This window comes from Lacerta agilis, chromosome 8, assembly GCF_009819535.1.
Source record: "Lacerta agilis isolate rLacAgi1 chromosome 8, rLacAgi1.pri, whole genome shotgun sequence".
NCBI classification, from domain to species: domain Eukaryota; kingdom Metazoa; phylum Chordata; class Lepidosauria; order Squamata; family Lacertidae; genus Lacerta; species Lacerta agilis.
In genome coordinates, this window is record NC_046319.1 from 30567849 (window position 1) to 30594750 (window position 26902).

A 26902-nucleotide genomic window follows, 5' to 3' on the forward strand; every position below is an offset into this window, starting at 1 on the left:
AAGAGGTGTCATGATCAGGGCCGTAGCTAGGGGGTGGTGAGGTGGGTCCCCGCCAGGGGCGCAGGCGATGGGGGGGGGCACGTAAAATCGGCTAAAATATGTCCATAAATATAAATATTGATTATTGCCTCATAAGAAATGGTTTTCAGTAGAGAGTGAACTGAATGGGTGGAAGGGGTGGGTAGGTTTGGGGAGAGGTGGAAAGAAGAGTTAATTTGTCCATGGCTAGGGGGTGCAATCTGGACGGTTCTGCCAGGGGCGCAAGATCACCTAGCTACGGCTCTGGTCATGATAGAAGTTTATAAAAGTATACATGGCATGGAGAAAGTGGATAGAGAAAAGTTGCTTTTCCACTCTCATAATAGTACAATTTGTGGACATCCAGTGAAGCTGAACAGGGGGAGATGTAGGACAGATAAAAGGAAAAACTTATTCATGTAGCACATAGTTAAACTATGACACTTGCTCCCATACACGAGGCAGTGATGGTAGCCACAGACCTAGATAGCTCTAAAAGATTTTCAGTTGCTGAAAACCACAGGAGGGGAGAGGGCTCTCGTGCCCGAATCCTACTTGCAGCAGGATTCCCACAGGCATCTGGACGAACAACAGGATGCAGGAATAGTTGGGTCATAAACCTGATTCAGCCGGGGCTTCTTTTGTTCTTACAGGAGTGCTGTTTCTAGGATTTTTAATGTTCAAAGCACCGACTAGTTTATGGTGGGAGGGCTTAGGCTGAACAACCGAAGTAAGTACCGGTACGCCGCTGGTGTAGCTCCCCGAAAGTTTCTGCGGCATTAAGTGAAGCAGTCATTTTAAGGTGCCACAAGACTACATTTTGTGTTACACATATTTGAAATGCCTCGGGTGTGTATGTTCTGATAAAATGGCCTCTAGTCTACAGAAGCCCATACCGCAATAAAATCAGTTTCAGCGCAACCCTGCGCCTGCCCCGCTCAGGAGTGAAGTCCTTTCCCGTTCAAATGGGACTCGCTCACAGTTCAGCGCATATACACAGGATGGCAGCCCAAGCCCTCGAAGGCGCCGAGAGGTCTCGATTTTGGCGCTTGCCGTAACCAGGACTTAACATGGCTGCACCTCTGGACTCTTGCCATGATGGGAGTTGCGTGATGGCCCCATTCACGCGGCGGAAAGAAATGGGACGCGGGGGTGGGGGGTAAGACGACACGACCAGCCCCATGATCCCGGGTCAGCCCTTTTAAGGACTCCCCCTTCTATAACCCCAGAAACGCGCCTTCTCCTCCTCCGGAAGAACGTGGGAGCTTCTTCGCTGTGTGTATGTGTCCCCCCCCCCCCACTCCAAGTGAAAGAACGACGTAAGAGCTATTGTTATATCACGAAATAACGATGGTGATGGTAACAGTAATAATCTCGAAAGGAGAAAAGAAGCGTGTGTGCTTAGTGTACAGCGCGGCCCATCGCCACGGTGCGACTGCCATGGTGGCGGATGTAACTCCATGGACTGGAGCACGCCTGAGGGGGAGAAGGACGACGACGACGAAGGCAGAGGCAGGCTGAGCCAGGCCGGGCCTAGCCGAGCCCTGAACCGCGCACGCTTTCGGCAGCAGCCAAGCCCGGCCACAGCGCGCTTCTCCCGTCGCCGCCGCCTGCTGCTGCTCCTCCTCCTCCTCCTCCGTCTTCCTCCCACGCCTTTATTACGCGCAGCCCGTGCGGCGGCGGCGGCGGCCACCTCTTCGCCAGGGCCCCGCCTCGCTCGCCGATAGGGGCGGGGGTTGCTGTGTGCAGGAGGCGGCGGCGGCGAAGGAGCAGCGATAGTAGGAGCAGCCCAAGCAAGGAGGAAGCCACTCAGCGCCCGGCTGACCTCTCTCGCCCCGGACCGCCAGTCATTTCACTGGGAAGAGGAGGAGGAGGGCGCCGCCGACACAGCGCAGCGGAGGAGAGTCTCTCCCTTTTCTCTCTCCATTGCTCGCCGCCGCCGCCGCCGCCTTCGTCCGCCCGCCATTAGCGCTGCGAGCCGGTGGGCGCCGCCGCGCTCTCGGCCGGCTGGGCTGGGCCGGGCCGGGCGAGGCGGGGGAGGAGTAGCCGCCGCCGCCGCCGCCGCCCAGTCTCTCGAGGGCCGGGTCCCCGTTTGATGGATCCCCGGATCGCCTGGTTCCAGCCAGAGCAGCTCGGCCCCTCGAACCGCCTGTGGATGCAGATCTGGGAGACCACGCAAGGGGTCCGCAATCTCTACTTCCAGCAGCAGCAGCAGCAGCACGAGCAGCAGCGCGCCCAGCAGCAGCAGCAACAGCAGCAACCCGCCTCGGCCGCCTCCAACAGCGGCAGCAGCAGCAGCAACACCGCCGCCGCCAACCCCGGGGTCGGCCCGGCCTCGCCGCCCGGCATGTCCCGCAGCCCTCGCTGCGACCCTCAGCCCGACTTCCTGCCGCTCGAGAGCGCCAACCACCAGCAGCACAACCACCACCACCTCCACCGGCGACAGGCCTCCTCGCCGCAGCCGCCGGCCGCCACCGCCTGGGCAGGCAGGCAGGCCCGGGCAGCGGCTGCAGCCCCGGCACCTCCTGTCGCGGCCGTCTCTTCTTCTTCCTCCTCCTCTTCTTCCATTTCTTCTTCCATCGCCGTCGCCGCCTCCTCTTCTCCTTCCCCGGCCGCCGCCTTGTCGGCAGCTGGCCCTTCTTCGTCTTCCACTTCATCGCCGCCCGCCGGCTCGGGTTCTTCGGCCGCCAGCAACAAGAGGAAGCGCGACAACAAGGCCAGCACCTTCGGGCTCAATTACACCCTCCTACTCGGGCCCGCCGGGGAGAGCGGGGTCCCGGCGCCGGGGGACGGGCCCCTGGGGAGGCCGCAAGCTGGCCCGGACGAGCCCGCCTACACCGGCACCCCGTGGAAGAAGGCGAACTACAGCCAAGGAGTGGTGGGGTGAGGAGACCAACATGGGGGGTTAGGCTGGCGCTTCTTTCTCCCTCTCTCCCAACCCCCAGTATCTGTTTTTTTTTTCACCTTGGAGGGAAGGGGATCACATCGGGGAGGGAGAAGTGGGGTTAGGATAGGGGAAATAAAAGGGGCGGGTAGTGTGACTAGGCCCTAGTCAAGGTTATAAAACGGTGGAGCAGTTGCTTCCCGGCAGTGTGTATTTAATGTATTGATTGGTAAGAGCAAGTATTCCAGGCAAAGGTTCATTCGTTCACTTTTCCTTTTACCCTCTTTTTTTTTCTTTTTAAGTGTTTCTATACCTTTGGACCTAGAGGTAGGTGCCACAGGTCGAGTTCCAGATGCCTAGGGTAGCAGAAGTTACTCAGTGGCCAGGCTGTGCTATTCTGCATGTGCTGGCAGATTCTTTCTTTCTTTTTTAAGGATCCCTTCGCATTGAGGTTTCCATAGCTGTGCTCCAGTGCTGTTTGAGGCCCCCTCCCCCCCATTGCTCATAGGCTAGCATTGAGAAATACCGGACAGAAGTAGAAACTTTGCCAAAAGCTCATACCTACAAGCTGGGGTGAAGAACTTGCAGCAGTGATACCAATGTCAGGAAGGTGGTTGGGATGGTAGCTAGGTTTGGCTGGAAAATATATGGCGGAGTAGGTTTGTTGAAATATTGTTCTTGGGGGCTAGTCTGGATTACATGATTGCCACTCAAGGCAATGCTGTTGTGCCCTTACTTTTTGGCATTGGGGCAGGGGACAGAGTTGTCTTGCTGCAGAGGTCTGAAAGGGCCTGGAGTGTGTGTGGGGATTGGCCAGATTTGTCAGCTGTTCAGGTTTGAATTTGACAGAATTTGGGGTGCAGTTAGCATAATGGCCATTGGGTGGGTGCATAGGGGAGAACATGTGGCCACCAAGACCCCTGTATTACTGTTCTATTTTTTAATCTGGAGATCCACAATAACTCCGTATGAGTTGCATATGTGAGATTCTTGTAGCGTTTCTCATTATATTCCGCAGCAAATGATGTGCTTTAATAGGGGGTGGTCTCTTTAAAATGCTGTCTGGCAATCTTGGCCCAGGAGCACATGGCGTGGGAAGCAAGAATATGTTCCTGTTCTCATCTGAGATGCAAGTCAGTCTCTCTCTTTATTCCTTCTCTCAAATTGGGATCTAGTGCACCCCTTTCTTTGTTTCTTTTGAATATGGGAATTTCTCTACCTTTGTGTGCTATGTGCATCCAAGTTTAAATGCGGGGAGACGGGGGGGGGGGATGGGGACTTTCACATCTCCTGCTACGCAGATTATATTTTTTTGCTGTGGTGTGCTATTTGGTCATTGTACATGTAAAAGGGTGGAGAAGCACTCAGGTGCATATTTTTTTCTATGGAGGGAAGAAAATTAGTAAATGCATGCTACTCATGTTCTTAAATACCACAGTGCACATGTGCATGGTATATCAAAGGACACGCTCAGGGTTGAGTCTTTCTGTGCTGTCGCAGCATGTGTTCCAATGCATGGTAGCGCGTGGGCCAGGAAGCCTACACTACACACAGAGAAAAAGAGCATAGCATTCAGGGGCTATACATTTGGGTTTTTACGAGGCCTGTGTGTTCAACACATCAGGGAGGGGATGTTACCTCATCTATTGGCCCGTGCAAAGACTTGATTTTCTGTACAATCCACATTTTCTAAAGAGAATCTTTGTCACTCATAATGTTACATTATGCAAGGTCCCAGGAGATAGGTGCCTTTCTGAATACAAATGTTTTGCCTGTGTGCAGTACAAAGAGGGCGTGGAAGAAAGTCATCTGCGCAGTTGATGCACAACTCCATGGCACGTTACACACACATTTGTTAAATTAAATGTAAGGTATTTGAACAAGTCTTAAAATGCCCCACCCGCGCACAAAGCCCCATTCTTGTGCCTCCATCATATCCTGTCTGCTCTTTTTGCTTTTATTTTTCGACATTGCTAACATTTTAAAGTTCTCTAGGAAGTGGCCATGCTGCCTGTTTTTTCTATGCTTCGAATTTTTTGTTGAACTGTAGTAGCATTCCACATTCACTGTGCTTTAGTACATGATTTTTACAGCAGTATGTAACATCTGTCAACAATGTGTTAGTCATGCCCATTAGGGGGTCTACTCTGGGTAGAACTAACATTAGTTACAACCTGCAGTGTTCAGCAAAACAATTTGGCTTTTGGAGTTTCAAGGTACAGTAGTTTGCAGCTTTCACTTGTTTGATTTGTGTATCTTTAATTGTGATAATCTTTTGTATATATGCAAATGTTTCAGCGATTTTTACCCTGACTTCTCATGACTTTCTAATTTTACAAATGCTGGTGCCATTGCAGAGTCAGCATTATTGTTTTTCATTGCAGGGTTGACACAGTGTCCCACAATCATAGAAGGTTAGAATGTATAGAAGAGGGAATATTTTAGCTGCATTTTTATTGCTGGTGTTGCATGTGGATTTTTTCAGGTAGCAGTATATGTCTCTCTTAGAACCTGCTTCAAGGCATATGGGACCCATATGAACCTTTCCAGTAAATGTAATGCTACCTCTGGAGTGTGAAGTGTTTGCTTAAACTGAGGAGAAGAGTTCCATTTAGAATTCCCAAACTTTCTGTTGACAAATCTTGTTTCAAAGAATGGAACTCCTGTAAGTTTCTCCTGTAAAGCAGACTATGAAAAAATCACCTCCCCTTCCATCTTTCAGACAGGTATAGAAGTCTTACTTTGCATTTTTATAATATAATGTGAAGTACTATTGTAGAAATTTGTAGTTTAAAGGACAAACCTTTTCTCCATGTGCACTTTTTTCTCTTCCGGGGAATCCTGTAATTTTGAGATAGGCTTGTATTGTGCTTCTGAAAGTGGCTGAGGCTTGATTGTCTGTTGTTTTTGTGCATTTCTTTAAATACTGTCCCCTGTTTTAGCATGTGCATTAAATTCAGTCGTTTGATGCTCTGCAATAAACATAGTTTAGATCCCAAGCCATAGTTTGTTTGTGCTTCCAAACATATAACCAAATCATGGTTTAGAGCTGCTATTGTCATTTAGGACCATAGGAAATGGCCTTCTATTGAGTCAGACTGTAGGTTCTTCTAGTACAGTACAGTATTGGCAGCAGTTCTCCAGGGCTTCAGACCAGGAGTCTTTCCTATCCCTGACTGAAGAGGATTTTACCTGGGACCTTCTGTATGCAAAGCAAATGCTCTTAACATGAAGCTACCGCCCTTTCTATCGGCTCATCGCTACTGTCTCTAGGCACAGCAGCCCCCAGATGCCAAGCTGTAACTATAGTCTGTCCATTCATATATCACAGCAAATTATAGTTCAGCTCTTTTTCTGGGGTGGATGCAAGGAGGAGATTGGAAATTTTGCTTAGTTAACTGTGTTCTATTATTTATTTTATGTTTTCAGGGGTATTTATACCCCACCTGCTAACCAAAGTTCTTGAGCTCAGAATGTGGTTTGTTTCAACTGTGGTTGGGAAACAAGCCAGGATCATAAACCACATTTTGAATTTGGCTTGTTTCCTAAATACTACTTCAGACTAACCATGTAAATGGAAATGAAATATTTTGGTCATGCCAGAGGGTAGAGCTAACAAGCCCAAGGGTCATGCACATAACTCTAAGCCATAGTTGAAGATTACATCCAAATGCAACCACAGTTGGGCATTGGGTATTGAGAAAGCATGGTAAATAGTGTGTGCTACTCAGATGCATTGACTTGCGAGGTAAACTAATACTGTGCTCTGTAGTCGCAGTCAGAATAAGGCTGCATAAAAAACAACAACCTCAAGATAATCAAGATAATCATCACCTCAGCTTAGTAATTATTGCTCAAAGCAGATGTTAACAATCTCATGATCTTTCATTTTGGCAACTCCTGTGTTGACCTAAGTGTTATAATGATAATCACTTAAAATGTAATCCTAGCAAAAATCTGATTATATTTATAATTTTATTCTTTGTTAATACGCATTACATCTTCAAACCTTTGCAGATAGCTTTTGGATCTCAGAAAACTGGTCAGTATAATACTTGTGAACAAAATCTTCTGATATTTTTGTTATGGTTGTAGAGAGCCTTGTAGGCCATCTATTCAAACTCCCTGTTCATTGCAAGATATCAGAGCTTGAACATCCTGTATGGCAGAACCCACCATTCTGTAATGGGCTTCAGTGTTGAACTGTTCCAACTGTTGTGTGTATGTGTATGTCCTAAACTCTAGTTTATCACATAGTTATTTATTCTTACAGCACCTTGTTTCCCTAATAACTTGTCTATTTTGCAAAAATAAATTGCTTTCATGGTGTAGCATTATAGATACATGATTACTCACTGCTCTGGCCATCACTCTGATCCTATTATATCTGTCCTGCCTGCAGTGTTACAAGATGCTAGACTTAACCCTTTAGCTTGCTCTGAGCAGTATTTGTCTGAGGGGAGATCCTGGTACATTTTAACACAGCATCAGGGTAGCACAGATCAGAAAACTTAACTGTCTGAAGTGGGGTGCAGTTTTCTTCTGCTAGTGGTGCTCATCCAGTTGCAGGTGTTGGTTAAACTACAGTCTTACATTGGGTCAGGCCATTGATCCATCTAGTCAAATGCTGCATGCCTTGACAGCAGTAGATCTCCAGCATTATGGGTATAGGTTTATTCTGTGAACCGCCCTGAGACCCCCGGGTATAGCGTGGTATATAAATTTGAATAATAATAATAATAATAATAATAATAGGTTTTGCTCTGCTATCTCAGATCCTTTTAAGTAGCAAGATCAGAGATGGAAATTTGGACTTCACACATATGAAGCATGTTGTACCCCCTCCCAGTGAATCAAAACCATTTCTTACTTGTACCGACTCTTAGTCTGATCAGCACTACCACTTATTAACAGTCCTCCTCCAGGACTGAAATTTCAGTGAACTCAAGCAAGCTTAGCTTTCTTCCTGGTCACCCATCAAGCTACAGGGTCTGATATAGACATATGAAAGACATGTTTTCACCATCAATATATGTCCACAGTTTAAAATAATAAATTGTAGGACTGGAAGGCCCCAGCCTTCAAAGCAGAATCATCTCTTTGCCAAAATGCAGCTGAATTTACTGGCCACCGTTACCTGTACTTCATGGAGAATGTAATCTTTGCAGTGCTTTTTTGCCCATAAATGTATTGTACTATGTTCCTTCACACCACCCGGTTGAATAAGTTTCATTTTAAAAATAGTTTTTCATTATGCTTTGAATTTATTATTGAAGGTTCAGAAATAAAATACACGAGACAATAGCTGGTTTAGCAAGGTGCATCAACAAAATGCATGTCTTAAAATAATTTGTACATACCACAGAGCAGTTGAACCCATTCTGTATTGGTGACTAATGGAACAGCTGTAGACAAGGCGATAAAGTTCTTATACAGGGATATCCAGAGAGGCTCCTAAGTAATGTTATCCATTAGTTGTCTACCAATAAATTGAAAGGTAAGGCAGTCCATTTGAATCATTGCACAATAATCCAATAGCAGTTTTCCTCACCTGTCTAATTGTATGCTTCTTTTCCACAAAATTGTTCCTCAAGCGGCTCACCTCACCACATATCAAATTAACAGTAAGTATAACAATTAAAAAACTTACTGGAAATGGTCACAATATCAATAAGTAAACAAAAAAATCCATACAGCACTATATAAAACAAGACAAGCTGAAAACTAAACAGAGAATGATGCCTAGCAGAGAGAAAATGTGTGTTGGGCGGGGAGGGGGGGGGAATCGCCATTCCAAAAGGGTGTTTGTTCCACAGAGGTTCATTGTAACTTAATTGCATGCATTGGATTGGAACCACATTCTCATGTGTGGCAGTCTTCCTTCCCTGCTCTCATGTGCCTCTCCTCCCCTCTCTGAACATCCCCAGCAGTGTGGTGTAGTGGCTAAGAGCGGTAGACTCGTAATCTGGTGAACCGGGTTCGTGTCTCCGCTCCTCCACATGCAGCTGCTGGGTGACCTTGGGCTAGTCACACTTCTTTGAAGTCTCTTAGCCCCACTCACTTCACAGAGTGTTTGTTGTGGGGGAGGAAGGGAAAGGAGAATGTTAGCCGCTTTGAGACTCCTTTGGGTAGTGATAAAGTGGGATATCAAATCCAAGCTCTTCTTCTTCATTTAGGAAGGTAAAGATTACAGCTCCTTCAGGCTCCACATGCAGTCATAGTTTTAATACTGCTCACATTCTCCTACATCATACATTGCTTTCCAGGCACTTAAGAAACAACAAGCCAAATTTGACCACCTAGAGTTTTGCCTGATAGCGTGCTGCCCAAGGAAGTCCTCCTCCTTTTTGCCCTGCACTTCATACCATCCTTGATCTGACAACTTTCCCTTAACAGCAACAGCAAAGAAAAGACAATGTGGACAGGGATTCCCTATAACCATGTTATCCAGTAGTTGAGATCCAAATTTTCCAAACATCCAGGGGACCCAGTATCATCTCTCATCTGGGATGATGCAGATGTTCTAGCTCTCACCTAGAGGGCCCTTATGCCTCCTCTTTTTGTAGGCTCCCACACCATGTGGTGGCCAATAACTTTCACGTTTGCTCATCAATTCAGGAGGCGGGTGGGGCTCTCATGGTAGTCTTTGAAGTGGCAACCCCACTTCTCTTTTAATTCCAAAAATACCTTCTAATCTAAATAGCTGCCTTAGTAATCAGCATTTATATTTTATACAATTTAGTGACAAAAATAATAAGGATTTCACTTTATTATGGCCTGTTTCTGACATTCTATATGCAGAAATCTAGCAACATAGAATCAACTGTCCTGCTACTACAGTTTGAAAACCCTTTGGATCAACTATATATTTCATTATTCTCCAGAATAGTACGAGTAGCTATTAGGGTGATTTTTTGGTAGATTGGCGATATATGAAAAAGTTCACAGACCCATCCATTGATATTGCCTTGAGATTTATGGGTATAGGATGGTATACAAATGTAATAATACCAGTAACCATTTTTTACCCAAATTAAATCACATTGAACATATTCCTGCCCTACTCATTATTTGATGACAGAGTACTTCAGCGTATTTTCCCCAAAATATTTATTTCTTATGGTTAATTCTACCAAAGCACATCAACTTTCTTTCTCTAAATGTAATAAAATTAATTTGCAGTAACCATGCATTTTTTTCATCCAGAGTTCATTGGTGGAAATGAGCTAATTTTCCAGTACAGTATTGTAGTGCAAGTAAACATGAAGTTGCTAATAGATTGGAGACAAATTCATCTTTCCTTCATTCAGCATAGTTCAGCAAAAAATTAGTCCACTTTGGGGAAATGAGATGGTAACAGCCTGAAATCTCTTCAATTTTCTCATTTTAAGGCCAGACGCATAAACTATATGATTATTTTGCTGTTTTTATTATTTAATCTCCAGCACCATTGGTATTGAACATTTTTTTCAGCACTGAAAGAGGTAGACCTCTATGTTATAATAGTTTAGTGTTTAGTAATATGAACATGGCTGTGAACAGTGTTAGAAACCGGGATAGGAAAGCTAGGAGCCAAACGGCTTCTGAGACCTGGATTCTGGGCGCCAAAACAGAATGTCTATTCACCATGGGGTGGGTGTGTCAGCAACACTTTATTTATTATTTTGATCAAAATGAATTAATACGCAATTCACTTAAGTGACACATTGTTAATACCACATTTTTAGCAGAAATTGTTAATACATGTTTAATTTGGTGTTTACAGTAAGAATATCAGTACCATACTTCAGTTTTCAAAACACTCTACTCTTTATTGTTAAACTCCTTAACATATTGTCTATCTGTAACATACCGGTATACTTTGAGGCTTCAAAGAAAATACATTTAAGTAATTCTTGAGCGTTAGCCAGGTGCAAAAAATGGCACCCAGGCTTTTGGAGGTGCTCACAAATGGAGAATGTTTAGGTGCAAAATGCACCTGGCACCCTGCTAATTTCAAACCCTGCCTGTGAATAATCAAGAGGAGTCAATGATAGGGAAATCATTTCTCCTATTTTAATGTGCAATAGGGCCCAGGCATAGAACTAGGACATCTGTGTCTGAATCTTCCTGTGGAGTGTGTGAAATGGATTCTCTCTCACTAAGCTATGAAGTCTCCCCTAAAATGCATACCTGAGGGTGCACTGACTCTTTAATTCCTGCCCTTTCCAGAATACTTCAAATTGCTGAATGGGTGTGCCCCATCTACAGCTTAACTAGTGCTTTTAAGGGTTGATCTGTTTTAAGGGAACCATTTATCTTTCCAATCCCTCTCTACCCTTTTAAAGGAATCTTGAGCTGGAGGGTATTGTGGTCATGATGCACCCCATAGTGTTAGGCTCCAGCTGCCAACCTGAATAGTCTTGTGTTGTTCCTGTACTCTGCTGTTATGCTTTCAAAAGTTACAGGGCAGCTTAAGAGCAATGCACAGGTATAGGTGTCAGCCTTCCCTTTATCCTTCCACATCTCCCCATGGGTCTCTTGAAACCTACGTGTACACACACAACTTTTTCTGAATACCTGGAGTGCCTTTTGTGTTTGCAGGAACTTTCTTCTCTCTTGGAGGCTGAGTTTTGCTGTTGTACTGGTAGGCAGGGGCTGCCAACTTCACAATTAGAAGAAATGATGTTGAGGTTTTTCATCATTTTCCATATATATTCTCAATCTGAAGGGCTTTTGAATTAGCTACACTATTAACAGGGGTCAGCAACCTAAGGCCCATGGGCCGGAAGTGGCCCACGGAGGTCGTTTGACTGGCCCACGAGCCACCCCCAAACTGAGCTGCCCGCTCGTGCGCTGTGCTAAACCAGTGTGGCACGGGGACTCTCTTTCATGCTGTCAGAAATCGCAGGGTGCGCTCGCAATTCGGCCCACAGAGGGATCTATGTGGGATTGATCTGGCCCAGGCACCTGACTATTAATTTTGCCTTTCTTCAATCCTGTTGGATTGTGTGAGATTTCTAGCACTGGCTAATCCATTATTGCTATCAGTCTGTTGGTGCCAAAAAGTACTTTGCAGGCTTTCACCTTCAAGCTACTGGTAGCTAATTATCAGCAAATCTGATAATACCACATGTCCCAAGCAAGCAGTGCTTTTCTTACTGGGTTTCCTATATACCGTAGACGTAGAGTAACTCAAAGCCTTCAGATTGTCCCATTTTGAGTGTAAGCTTTTTCATAACTTTTATAGCAGTTACCTTACTCTTTCTGTGCCAGCTATGTATTTATATTCAAAGATATACCAGCCTTTCCAATAATTTTCAAGGCATTATATATATTAATGAGATGTAAAACCATGTGAAATCCAATAGAAACAGTTTTTTTAAAAAAAACTGAATACCATAAATGACACAGCAGTTGATAAAGTTGAAGCCAGAATTCAAATGTGAGCAGCAATAAAAGTTCTAATGATTGAAGGCTTGGGCAAATAAAAAAGTTTATTTGGCAACTAAAGGTCATGAGAATGGGTACCAGGTGAGCCATCCTGGGCGGGGGGAAAGCATCCTATAGCTGGGATACCAACGCCAAACAAGTCTTCTCCCCAATACTTGCCTCGGATCATTATAATTGTCATGCAGGTTCATGTGGTAGCAGATTCCTAGGTTTCATTCTATATTCCAGGGGTTAGTAACCTTGATGGGCACATTTGGAATTTTGAAAGTGTCACAAAATGGATGCTATGGGGGTGTGGCATAATACAAAATGGCAGCCATATCTAAAAAAAGCAGAAAAAGACAAATCATGTAAGTATTTCCTGCCCATCGGCACCCTTTCTTTAACAATGGAAAAAGGCAGCTATATTAGCCACCACTGTACTTGCTCTCATGGAGAGGTTCTTTATACCTCTCCTGTTGGGAGTGGTAGGGAGGGTGGATGAACAAACCTGGCATCCAGTGAAATTGAGGCATGTTTAAGAGTGTGTGGTCCATGTAGGAGAGGGTGAGCCGGTGCAAGTAGGAACTGAGCAGAAAGAGCAAACACTTTCTGGTGCATTGTTGATTTTTTGGGGTTATATTTACAGAGACCTTTTGCAGGCACCATAGGCGGTACTGGCTTTGGTGCCTGCAGGTGCCACCTTGGTGACCCCTGCTGTATATTATATACAGTGTACAGGGGTTTAAATATTAAAACCTGCACTTTGAAACAGGAAAATACTGCAGTTGATCCAGAACTGGTGAGATTTTTTTAAATTAAGATTTTATTAAAGTGTTCTCATAATACAATAAGATAAAAGAAACCAATCTAAATAAAAACAAAAACACAGAGAAAAAGGAAACAGAAAATGCAGAGTCCTCTCTTAACCCATGTCTCACACTGAAAGTGATGGACCCTCACAGCTCTTACCTGGAAGCTTTACTTTCCTTTCCTTCTCCCAGTCTCTTATCCTGGAAGGTCTTCCCTTCCCTGCCTCTCATTCAGGGTCCTTCCGCCACCCACCCACCACCTTCATGTTAGACCCCAAAAACGGCCCAGAGTAGGGGACACCAAATGAAAACCTAAACAGAAAATGAAAAGAAGAAAATAAAAAAGGACTTCTGATTTTCTGTCTGTTAGTTACCGGTACATGCAAGAAATTATTCAAAATACCAACTTTACAATGACATCCAACTGATCTACTTTCTGTTAGGCAATACAGTGGTACCTCAGGTTACATATGCTTCAGGTTACATACTCCGCTAACCCACAAATAACGCTTCAGGTTAAGAACTTTGGTTCAGGATAAGAACAGAAATCGTGCTCTGGCGGCACAGCGGCAGCGGGAGGCCCCATTAGCTAAAGTGCTGCTTCAGGTTAAGAACAGTTTCAGGTTAAGAATGGACCTCCAGAACGAATTAAGTTCTTAACCCGAAGTACCACTGTATTTGCTCAATCCGCTGACCCAAATGTCTCGGATTATTTCCTTTTCTTTTTCACACAAATGTCAGCAATAGTTTTTCTCTTCTCAAACCTATCTACTTTGTCTCCAATAACCTCAACAACCATTCCTCCATATTAAACAATAAGTCTTTCCATCTTTGTCCACACAAGAGTCTCTCCGCTGTGATCAGATATTGAGATAATGTTCGATAGTTCTTGTTATATAGTCTTTAATTCACACCCAAGAACTGGTGAGATGTGTTCTGACTGGCTACTTGCATGTTCTGAATCAGTTGTAGTAGCCTAGTCTTCAAAGGTATGTACAACATCCATTAAGTATGACTTGGATGTTTTAGCGGTATGGGTCAGCTGGAGTTTATCTAAAAGGGACTGCAACTTGTGCAGCGACCTTAACTGCTGAAAGGCCTTTTGTACCATAGATGCTACTCAGACATTTTTGAAGATACTTTTGAAGCCTCTGGGCTAGTGTGGTGCATGCCACAGGCTCATAATGTCTTCCTTTGTCTAAATAGGAAGGGGGAGTTGAGCCTGGAATTGCTTGAAGTATCATGGGAGTGGCTCATCCCAACAGCTACCATTAAGTTGATGCTTTTGTGGCCAATTACATAACCTGATTTAGTTGTCCTATGTCACTTCATGGGCAATACTTTCTACTGAAACGGGCATCTATGCTGACAGGTATGGCCCTTTCGACAGAGAGCTCCAACAAGGGAATGATGAGGTGCAACTGTCACATAAAATTAATGGGGTGATAATTATGGATTTTATGGTTTAGATTTCATTAGTTTTTACCTGCTGATAGAATACTCACAGCAGAAAACTGCCTGTGTTGCACAGCTGTCACTGACTTGCCATAGTGTAGTTCCAGTTATAGAATGCATTAAGCTCCTCTGTGACTTCTGCCATGTAAGCTACTACACTTGGATGCCAGTTTGTCTGTCTGTCTGTCTGTCTCTCTGACTGTTTGTCCCATATAGGCAGTAACTAGTCTCCTTTATTACAGTTTATTTTTGTGACTATTGTTGTGAGTCCTCTTCCAAAAAATGGGAGCTCATAATGTGAATGCAGTTGTGCTTTTACACAGGAGCAAATTAAAAACAATTACAATGAAAGCCTGGCTACTTGTACATTGCTTTTTCAACAGATAGTGTGAATTATACCTACAGATCCTGCTTCAGGAGATGGTTACTGCACCGAGGAAATGAAATAAACATTGCATTATGTTCTAATAGGCTACAGGCCATGCCAGTCCTCGTTTGATTGTTTCCCTTTGCTGATAAGGAAATATTTATCAAAATCTTGATACTTTTGCATGTGTACATAGAGCAGGGCAGTTAATACAGTATTTGAATATTTTTCTTTATAGTAGCCTATGCTTTTGAAATCCGCATCACGGAATGCTTTTGAAGACTGGATTCCTATTGAGCAACTGGATCTCGCTCAAATGATAGCTGCTAGATATTGAATGCATGTGTCCTGGTGCAAATATATTTGGTCAGTTGGCAATCCATATTTCTTATATGGTGGGTAGTATGAGGCCAGTCAACAGTGGTCTTCAGAAATAAGGGCTTTTGCTTAGCTGTGAGGAAAACTCGGTTATTGTTGGACCTGAAAGAGAGTAGTATTCTTCTGGGATACATTGTAATTGTCATTTGAAATGTGCAAGCATCTAGGTCAGGGGTCGCCAAACTTACCCGGGCTCAGGCTGGTTCTTCCAGTGCCGATTGCACGGTGGACCGGAGGGCAGGGGAGCGCGTGTGTGCACCCTATTTCCGGCATACTTTTGGGTCTGCGGAGGCCGTGTGCACGTGCACTAGCTATTTCCAGCACTCCGCGACCCGGAAATGGGCAGCTGCGCCGCGCCGTACTGGTAAGAGCGGGCAGTGGCAGCGGGTGGTGGGGGTTGCCGGGGGCTGGAAAACTGAGTCCCTTGGGCAAGCGGTGGGGGCCGCCGGGGGCCGGAAAACTGAGTCCCTCAGGCCTTAGTTTGGGGAAGCCTGATCTAGGTCATTTGTTCTGGCTGGTCATGCAGTCATGGATGCTGAGAAATATGTGTTGATTTTAGTTTCCAGGTCTTAAATCAGGGGTAGGAAAACGTTGGCCCTTCAGAAGTTTCTGAACTTCAGTTCCCATCAGTCTCAACCCACATGGCAAATTCATGTCTAAATGAAAGAAGTGGATTGATGTCTAGGAAAAATGTGCCCAAAGCCTGATTTTATTTTATTTTTTTAAAAAAGATTCATTGGATGTAAATCGTTGCCTATGAACAAGAATACTCACATGATTGCCTGTGGTGTAGAAAAATTGATTACAGGTGACTATGGTTGTCCCTAGTTACAGGTAGGTAGCTGTGTTGGTCTGCCGTAGTCGAAACAAAATAAAAAATAAAAAATTCCTTCCAGTAGCACCTAGTTTGTGACTGCACTTTCTGCTGCTCTTTATGGCTGGGGGTGGTGGTGACAAGAGACAGGGGGAGAGAGTATGAGCACTGCAAACCCTGCTCTGTTTGTCCACCTGAGCAAACACAGTAGGATATCCTGACTGCACTTTCTCTTTTCCACTGTTGCTCTAAGTATAGATGGACACAGAAAGTCAGCTCCATGTTCATTCATAACAAGAAGGGTTATCTTTTTCTTCTTCCAGCCTTTGAGTCTATAACCATAAGTTTGAAAATGTGGAAAAGCAAGTGTTATTAGCCATGAAAACAATGTAGTACAAATGGCAGCTGTTGTCCTTGGACACCCTCTTGTTTATTTTGAGGTATGTCTAGCTAGTCCTACTGATTAATTCCATTGATTCTACTCTAAGTAGACCAAGCATTAGCTACCACCCTTTATTTTTACAAGGCAAGTTTTCAGATTTTCAAAATACTTTACAGTCTTCATATTTGTACCTGTAGAAGTAGGACTATTGTTTCCATTTTACAGATGGCAAATGGATATCGTGGCAGAGACAGGAGTCATTCTCAGATCTACAAGATTCAAATTTGCAATACTATCCACCCACTCATGTTTGCTTTCACTGTCCATTTGACCTTTGACATTTTATTTTATGTTCAACTTGAAATTTGTGCCCTACAATGACCTTCAGGGCAAATTCCAATGCTGCAAAGTTATGTAACTTTACAAGTGTGCAACTGCTGTTTTTGGGGTGTGCACATATGTACAGTGTTGCAAACTGAATGACAAATTCATGATCTTTTGATAAGTTACTCATGGAGATTTTAATTACATTCTTATATGCCCTGAGAAGAGATGAATAGCTCAAAAGTAATGCATACTACTCTCCATCATGTTTCTGCAAGTGGAAATATTTTCAAGCAATTGGAAAGCCATGGTTATAGAAATTTGGCCTTCCTATATTTGGCAGTGCTCCTATCTTTGTTTATTACTAGAATTATATGGCTACTTATCAACACATGTTACCTGGGTAGCATACGGGGCAGAGAATAAAATGCAAAGTAATGATTACAAGCATCAAGAAAGATAATGAAATGTAGCATAGAGCTTTTTAAATAGCTCAGTAAAATAAAACACACTTACACAATGAGAGCCCAGAATTTGCAAGTTTAAAATGCTAGGTGTTTAAAAGGCCTGGATGCCCATGAAGATCTTCACCTGCTGCCCAAGAGACAATAAAGTAGGTAGCAGGAGGGCCTCTGTTGGAAGGTTATTCTACAGCAAGTGTTCTACAACCAAGAAGGCCCTCTTCCTAATAGTCACTTATATTATTTTACAGGGAGACACAGACTCCAGTTCCATCAGCCAGCATGGCTAGTGGTCAAGGACGATGAAAGTAGGAACCCAACTCCATCCGGAGCGCCTCATGTTCCCCACTCCTGCTTTAAAGTTTCAAAACACCACTTTAAATTCAGCCCAGAAGCTAGTGAAGCTGATAAAACACTGGCATAATATAATGTGAAATGCCCAGCTCCAGTTAATAACCGTATGGTCCTATTTTGAACCAACTACAGTTTCTAGAAAATCGTTTAAAGGCAGCCCCGCACGTAAGTGCATTGCAGTAGCTGGAGATTACCAGTGTGTCTGTAACCATGGCCAAGCTATCCCCATCCTCATATGGTCATAGCTGGTGTATCAGATGAAGGTGATTAAATTTGTTTTGAACCACATAACCTCCTTGTACTTCTAGTGACAATGTTTGATTCCCAAACACTCCAGAACTGCAAACACTCTGATCCTTTGTGGGGAGTGCAGCCCCTTTCAGAACAGTTTGAACACCAACCACCAAAAAACACCCACCAGCAATACCTCCTTGTCTGAACTGAGTATCAGTTTTAACCCCTATCTGGTCCTTTACTGTACCTTAGCACTGCTTCTAGAAGTGATAAGGCAGTGTAGAAGAAGAAGAGTTTGGATTTGATATCCCGCTTTATCACTACCTGAAGGAGTCTCAAAGCGGCTAACATTCTCCCTTCCTCCCCCACAACAAATACTCTGTGAGGTGAGTGGGGGTGAGAGACTTCAGAGAAGTGTGACTAGCCCAAGGTCACCCAGCAGCTGCATGTGGAAGATCGGGGACACGAACCTGGTTCACCAGATTACTAGTCTACTGCTCTTAACCACTACACCACACTGGTGTTCTGTGAATCAAGTGTTCACCAAGATTTCTACCCTGACCCATACAAAGTCCTGCAGTTGCATATGACAACTCACTCCTTGGCTAATAGCTATTCCAGATTAAATTTCTTGGCAGGCAGTATGTAGCCTGCTGATAATATATTGTTTATGCCTAGTTTAGAAGGTTTCAGCAGTGCTTTGTCTTACTCATTTTTGATGATTTTTCTGCAAATTGAACATCTTTCTTAATCCTTCTCCTTTCCCAAGGAACTTGGCATAGTAAGAATGAAAAGCTCAGCTGGCTTATCCCGCTGGGCAACACACTGAGCTATGTAACCTTCCAGTTCTTAGATTCCCAGGGTTGAAATTCCTAAATGACCTTGTCAATTCTTTGAAATGAAACTTGATAACAATCTGAGCTTTGGTGTAGTATTAAAAGGCTTACTAGACTGTTTTAACATCAAATGTCAATTGATCAAGATTATCCAAACATTTCTTTAAACTCTGCTTTTAATAATAACACAGTAAAGAAATGTAGTTCAAAATATCCAGAGAGTCTGTCAACACAACCAAATATCATGGCTTAAAAGGACAAAATTGTTCGTCCATCTAGTTGAGGTGCAAATCATGATTTTTGGCCATACAATTGCATTGATACACGACTAGGGATAATTGCAAATCATGTGGTCATTCTCTCTCTCTCTCTCTGGTAGTTCAGTATTAGTACAGGGGGGACCCCTGCTTCCACAGGAGTTCCTGGCTGCCACACGTGCCAGTGGGATGAGTGCAAATCCAGTCCATTCCACTCTGCTACATTCTGCTCCCATCCTGCTCCCTTTGAGTGCTGAACACGGCATGTGTGTCAGCAGTCGTGCACATGCTGATCGCACACGCAGGTGGGAAGGTGCCTCTATTACTTTAGGAGGCACTGCAAGAAATATTTTAAATTCTATTATACCAGCATCAAATGTATAGGTGACAAGCTTACTACACAGAAATGATGAAATTCATAAGCTTCAGTGCCTGTAAAAAAGATGCATTTAAAGATATGACTATTGACTCAGTATAGAATTTATGGGGAGATCTGCTTTTAAAGTGGTGGCATTTATTTAAAGTAAGCCTATCTTTAATGAAGAAAAGATAATTCAAATGGAAATATTTTGTGAGGTAAATTGATGAAGGTTAGAGTGTCAGACTAGGACCTGGGAAACCAGTGTTCAAATCTCCACTCAGCCAGGAAGCTCCCTGGGTGACCTTGAGCCAGTCATTGCCTCCCAGCCTAACTTCCCTCCCTAGGTTGTTGTGGAGATTAAATGAGGACTGGGAGAACCACGTATGTCGCCTTGAATTCCTTGAAGCAAAAGGTGGCATACAAATGCAATGAATGAATGAACAACATGGTAAGAAAAACTATGCAAATAGCTTACATAGCAACTTGAAAATTATGCTTTTTTTTTTGCTTAAGTGGTATAAGAATTAACGCTGTAAATACTTTATTGGAATTGTCCTTCAGATCACTGGTATGTCTGTTTCTCTGTTCTCCCGTTGGTGAAAGTAATATTTAAAGATCTGACTCTGTCTGCTGAGAGAAAAAAAATTGACCCTTCTCTAGCTAAACTTAGTTGTGACTAAGGCCCAAAACAGATGTAATGGGCCAACCATGTTTGCATTCATGTGTGTCCCTTAGTCACACTTAAAGCAAATGTGTTTGTCTTTTCACCCCTCTCTTTATTATTTTTGCATAAAATACAATGTGTGTGTATGGGGAGCAAAATCACACACCCCGCCTGCCCTCATCTATTCAAGCAGCATTTTCACCAGCCTTACTCACTTTTCTTTATTATGCGATGGGTTGAGAGAAAAGCACTTGAAGCGTCAGAGCAAAGTGAAATATGGTGGACTAAGCACATGGGGCTAAGCTTCATTCGCCTCTTAGTTCCATTTCATGTGGACAAGGCACCCCACTTTATATGTGAATAAAATTACTGCATTTGTCTCATGGCATGCAATTCGGCCCCACGTTCCATTGAAACCAGTGGGAAAGTTAGTTGCCACTATCCCATTAATTTTTTGTAGGACTTTTCATTGGACTTGGGCTTTTAAGTTCAAGGTGTGTTAAAATGTGCTTCTGAATTTGAAAGGCATAATACAAAAATAGAGTGCACAGCAAATTGTCAAGATGAGCTGTGAGTCTGGCTTCCTCCCAAACAGACATGAATACTGACAAATTGAATGCTGGCATACCTGTCAGTCTTGACTCTTGCATGCTTTGAATAAGCCATCTATTTTTTTAAAAAGCGTAAAACTGCTTCAGGCCCTGGCGAGGAAGGGGGGGCAGAGTTTTTTGGTGTTGCTATCGGGGTCAGGCAGTTGATGCAGTGTGTACCAGTTGCTGTGTTAAACTTCCATGACTGTTTTTTTAGAGCCTGACCCCAGTAACCGATAGGTATGTTTGTATTAAACAAAAGCAATTTTTTTCTAAAAATATCACACAGGTCTTTTCACTAAAAGTAAGAGATGCTTCTTTGTGAACCACATATCTCATAGCCTTCAGTGAGTCTTTCATGTAATGATAATAACTAGCTAAAGGTTTTGTAAGAAACTCTTACAAATTGCTCCAGAATTCATTTATATTCAGTATTCTTTAAACCCAGCATTGCCTTCAAATTGACTTGCAGGCCACTTACTTTTCCACAGCCGTCTTTTTTGTGTTTGAAATAATACATTTATTGTGCAAACTGCACTAAAAGCAGCTTGGGGCACCTTTTATGAAGTCGAAATAAATAAAAAAATTAAAACATTGTCCAGTAGCAGTTGGTCTCTAAGGTGCTACTGGACAATTTTGTAATTTTTTTATTTCGACAGCGTCAGACCAACACAGCTACCTACCTGAATCTTTTATGAAGTAATACTGAAAGTATTCTAGAACTCTTGTGTTTGAACTTCTAACATCTTGGAATTATATTATTTATGTAGGTTTCTTTCTTTTTTAAAAAGGGAAACCTTAAATTATAATGAATTATTAGTGAGGTAGCAGAAATAGTTGGGATTGATGCAAATGACCCTACAAGCAGGGCTCCGCAGCTGCTGGCTGAGCTCGGAGCTCTCAACATGCACTTGTTGGTTGAAGCTGCTGTGCAGCCATTATAATTATTTCATTATTTCTTGAATTTGTATACCGCCCTATACCCGGAGGTCTCATGGTGGCCTCATGTCTGCTTGCCTTTCTGTTGCAGGAAAGGCAACCAGAGACCTTGCTGATTTGGCTACTGTGCAGCTGAAGAAGCTTCCTGCCTCCCTTTCTTGAGGAAAAAGAGGCATAGCAGTTGCTACCTTGGCCATTCAACCATGCAATGGTTCAACCAACTGCTGCCCTATCCTGCTGGGTCATTGGAGAGAGGGCTTGCCTGTTTGGTTCTACATTGCCAGTGCACTCCAGGTGCCTCACCAATGCACCATCCAAAAAGACCCCCAGTTTGGAGCTTGAGAGGGGGCTGGATATCTCCATGCACCTGTTGGGGCAGAAATTACGCAGCTCTACAATTTGTTTGTTTTTAAATGTATTTTTATTAAAGATTTTCTTGATTTACAAAAGTATGTGCAATGTCTCTCTTTCGTTCCCCCCCCCCACCATGTAACATTTTTACAAATCAGTTTCGTTTGTTGAGACATTAGGAAGAAAACGGGGAAAGAGGTGGGGTGGGGAAGATGGGGTGGGGTGGGGTTGGGTGATGATGTTTCTATTTTACTTAATATATGTAGGGTTTGGTGTCAGCGTTGCTTGTGCAGATTCTCTGCTGTTTGCTTGTGTTCCTTTGGTGGTGAGAGAGGTTGCGGTTGGCCTAGGGTGTGGTTGTTCGTTTGTGGTTGGCTGTGGTGGTCTTTGTTTTCATGTGTGAGTGGGGTAGGTGGATGTTTTGGATCAGGTTAGCCATATGCTGTTGGTGGATTTTTGTCATTGTCTTGTTGGGCTGTGTGTGTGGTAAAGGGGAGCCATACCGGGGTGAAGGCGTCTTCTTCTGTTTGTCCCCATGTCAGTTTCAGTTTATTGGTTAATTTTTCTAGTAAGGCTGTTTCCCATACTATTTGATGCAGCTCTACAGTTCAGGAGAAAAGCTGCGGGCTCACCATTCCTGCCAGACGTTTACAGTACACTTACCATGGTGCGTGAAGATGTGGCTCAATCAAAAAGGCTCAATCCTTCTGATGAATTTTAATTTCGTTGAAATTAATATTGAGAACTAAGACAATGTGCCACTCTTCCGTTTTCTCTGTGATTCCAGTCCATGCAATACTGGCGGCACTGTTCTTGTTGAATGGGTGCCTCTGTGGCAGACATCTCTGATTAGGAAAAGGAACACAAGTAGCCATCAGTGTCAGAGATTGTTGTCTAGGACAACACTGCTGTCTCCATAGCCCAGCTACCTTTCATAGTGAGATACACTGTATCGCTGGTTTTTTATTTTTTAAGTAAATTAAGAGGTGGCTGACTCCAGTGTTTCAAAAACAACAGTAGCAGCAGCAAGGGAAAAAAACTGTTTGGTGAATTGTCCATACAGTCATACCTCGGGTTGCGTCCGCTGTGGGTTGCGTTCAGCACGAGTTACGAATGCGCCAAACCTGGAAGTACCGGAATGGGTTATTTCCAGGTTCGGCGCTTCGCGCATGCGCAGATTTGGCGCTTCAGGTTGCGAATGGGGCTCCGGAACGGATCCCGTTCGCAAACAGAGGTACCACTGTATTTACATATGTGCAGGGTACAAATAATAAATTATTATTATTATTATTATTAGTTAACATAAAGGTTCACTAGTTCATGTCTGTATCTAGGAGATGTAGCAGATCTGCTGATAATGTATCTTTTTTGTTCTAGTAAGAGGTAATGTTTTCAAAATACTTGATCAACATGTTACAATGTTTATCTTTGATAAGTTTTAAAAGCAAGACTGAGGGAGGGTTTTTTTTGTAAAAAAACATTTTGATGTTCTGATTGAGGAAATCAAACACCCTAATCCTCAAGATTCCCATCAGTCCTAGCCAGCATGACCAGTAGTCAGGAGTGATGGGCAATGTAATCTTTGAGGCAGCAGCCCCTGCGAGAGCATCTGCCCTGGGTAGTGGTGCCTGCAACAAAAGTGAGTTGGAGGCTGAGTCCAGCAACTTATCTGTAATTGATGAAGCTCATCATAATGGGTTATACAGCACTGCCTTGTGTTGAGGCAGAATAGTGTCCAATAGGAAACTAGAAAGTTCATTTTTCTGCCTTTGCGGGTGGTGTGCAGCAACATCTGGAGAATCACAGGTTCCCCACCCCTGCCATAATCCAACCAAATTTGACATGTTTGGAGGAATGTATACCATGCTAAATGACTGTCACTTTATTGTATTTTATGCTGTCTTTTTAAACACACATGTCCCCATTATGAGCTGTGCTAGAATTAGCATTTCTGTGTTCAACTTTGAATATAAAGATGTACTTTGGAAGCTATAAGTGGCATCCAGTGCTAGTCTTACTCAGAGTAGACCCATTGAAATGAACAGTCATGGGTAATAAACTATCTGCATTCTGAGAAGCTTTCAGTCAGTAAACTTGCTGCCAGAGCAATCTCCATACTCCGTGTCTATTGATCTGCCTGAATCAGGAGAGAAGCAAAATCACAAGACGTAGCTTTCTATCCTAACATGTATTCTTGGGCTGAAATAAGTTTAATGAGTAGCAACTTGAACTTTTAATCAGTTGGGGAGAAACTGAATGCTGAAAGAATAATAATCTTACTGCTACATGTAGATAGCTGTGTTGGTGTGCCATAGTCAAAACAAAATAAAAAATTTCCTTCCAGTAGCACCTTAGAGACCAACTAAGTTTGTTCTTTGTATGAGCTTTCATGTGCATGCACACTTCTTCAGATACACTGAAACAGAAGTCACCAGACCCTTGTATCTTAATGTTACTGCTGTTGTATATTGACATGTTTGAAAATCATATGTTTCTGGCTATTTCAGATTAACTATTAGTGCTGCTATGCAGGATTCTTCAAGGTTTTGTTTGTTTGTTTTGTTCTGTTCAAATACAGTTTGTGTTCATAGGTAGTAAAAAACCTAAAAAACTTAAGATTTAAAAAATTCAGATTCATAGGTGCCACCACCATATTTTTAGGCACCTGCAAAATATTTAGTCCACACCTTAAGATGTTTGACTAAAGCCTACAAATTATAGAGAAGACTATTTCCCATTTGTCCCCAACCTAGTGGTTATAGCAAAAGCTATAAATGCATTTGAAAAATACACATTCAGGCATTTGGGCCAGTTGTGAATCCTGTGTGTTCGCCAAAATTTCCTTTGTTAGTATTAACTTTCATTGCCAACCCTTGTGTGTGTCTGGATGTGGTGAATCTTTATAGCTGAGCGGAGTGTGACTCTCAGACATTTTGTATGTTCCTCAGGGTACTGGAATTCCGAGAAAAATTTGCTGATTTTTGGCAGATACCCTAGAAAATACTAGTTATTTCTGACCAGCACTGTTTAGCAAGGTTTCCTGAATTAAGAGTTGTACCGGTATTTAATATACTTGAAAGAACTATTTATATCAGTGGCTGCTAGTTTTGTACTCAGAAGTATTGAGTAGAAGTTGAAAAGAGAAGGAGAAAAAAAAAGCTTGATTGAAATTGCTAATTGGATCTCCATTCTCTCTTGTATCAATCCAAGTATTTATGACTGAACTAGGATACAGTGGTGCCCCGCTAGACGAATGCCTCGCTAGACGAAAAACTTGCTAGACGAAGGCATTCGTCTAGCGGAAGGCTGCCCCGCTAGACGAAAAAGTCTATGGGGCTGCCTCGCAAGACGAAAAATTTGCGTCTTTTTTTTTCGTTTTGTGGAGCGTGGCTGTCATTGCCGCTCTGCAAGACGAAAAACCTGCTAGACGAAAATTTTCGCAGAACGAATTATTTTCGTCTAGCGGGGCACCACTGTATAGTTGTTTGTCCTACAGACTGTGGGTTCTGAATGTTGAAGGATGGCAGAAGACCCTACTGACTTGTCATGGATGGCCACTTTAGGGGTTCCTTGGAGAGAGGAAGACTTACTCTAGTGTTGGGAACACACTTCTACACTCTTCTTCTGCTGTTGCTAGTAGAAATAGGTTTTGACCCTTCGTGGTTGGTTGTAACCATAAAGGCTTGCTGAAATTCATAATAATTCTTGTTTGGAATATGTGATTGCATTTGGTGCCCTATTGTGTTTTGAAACATGAAGATGATTGAACTACTTTAACTTAGGAAAGCCAGTTAATTATCTAACCAGCTTTCCTGAGTTTAAAAAAGTAGTTAAATCCAGGTTGTCTACCCCAGACTAGAGCAATGAAATTTGCAGTTTGGGGGAACTTAACACGCATATTACAGCAGTTCTTAAAGAGGTAATCTTTGTAAGTATCTGATCTCACGTTGGAGTTGGAGTTGGAGTCTAGCATCTGCAAAGTGCTGGGCTGCCTACCCCTGCTCTAATCTGTGCATGGCTGCTGCTATCTGGAAATTTAGAAAACTTGTTCATTGGATTAGTGTTATGTGTGAAGAAGTTACGAATAAAACTTTCATGGTAAAATAGGTCTGAGTCAATTGAATTTTATTATATTATTTAGCTTTATTTTTGTTTCCTCTCTTTTTTGTGAGTAGATCTTTGCAGCTTCACAACTTACCTGTGAAAGTAGATGAGCCTGAGAGAGCAACTTGGTCACCTTTTAAAATTATCCCTCTGCTGCTAGAATTAGACCTGAAATGAGTCTCTAATACAAGGCTTTTGGGGGGTGAGGGTGGGATTTTTTTTGGCGTGGGGGTCACAGCTGGAGGGGGAAATGGTTAGCCCTCACCTTCCCAACTATGACCCGCCCCCCAATTCCCCCATGCTTCAGTCAGCCTTGAAAAAAGCCTTGCATTGACTGCAATATAGGGTAGAGGAGTAGGGTGAAGTGGGGAGCCTGGCCACATGCTTAGTGCAGATGCTTAGTTGGCAACTCATAAACTTGACAATGAGTACTTTGGAGCACCGTTAATAAAACAATTGCTCAAGTAAACTGTAAACTGTTTGGGGTTTTTTTTTTGGCTTTGTTCCATATCTTGACAATTCCCATTGTTTGTGTATCTTGGTGACTTGTAACATTTTCAAAAAACAGAATACTTGTCTTATAAGCTTCCCATTTATTTGCATTTTTTCTTGATTCTGAAACTTTTGGAAAGCTTTGTATGTTTTCACTTATGGTGAAGTGGACCACATGGTGAAAAGGAAGAAAATAGGTTTTCTGAACAAAGTGATATGTACCGGTAACCTGTGTGCTTTTTAAAATTAACTCGGGAAAAGGACTCCTAGAAGCACATTGTAGACATTCCATAAATATACCTTGTTAACTCAAGAGAAGTCTGCTTTTTCATCAAAAAGAAGCAGTTAGATGCACTACTTCTTGCTTGAGAAAGGAGAACTGTGGGTTCTGTGGAGTAGACAAAAAACAACCAA

At 43.1% G+C, this 26902-nt stretch overlaps 1 protein-coding gene across 3 annotated transcripts in view; it reads left to right on the plus strand.

The window, feature by feature from the left end:
• The first annotated feature begins 2309 nt into the window (after positions 1-2309).
• The window catches only part of TENT4B (terminal nucleotidyltransferase 4B), a 48186-nt gene continuing 23593 nt past the window's right edge, over positions 2310-26902 (plus strand). For 2 of the 3 annotated variants that reach the window (XM_033156758.1, XM_033156759.1), the window contains exon 1: positions 2310-2901. In XM_033156758.1, the coding sequence (XP_033012649.1) occupies positions 2366-2901 (536 nt within the window). In that variant the 5' untranslated portion in view covers positions 2310-2365. Of the gene's footprint in view, positions 2902-12628; positions 12685-26902 lie in introns of those variants that run through there. The other variant, XM_033156760.1, reaches the window with a different exon arrangement.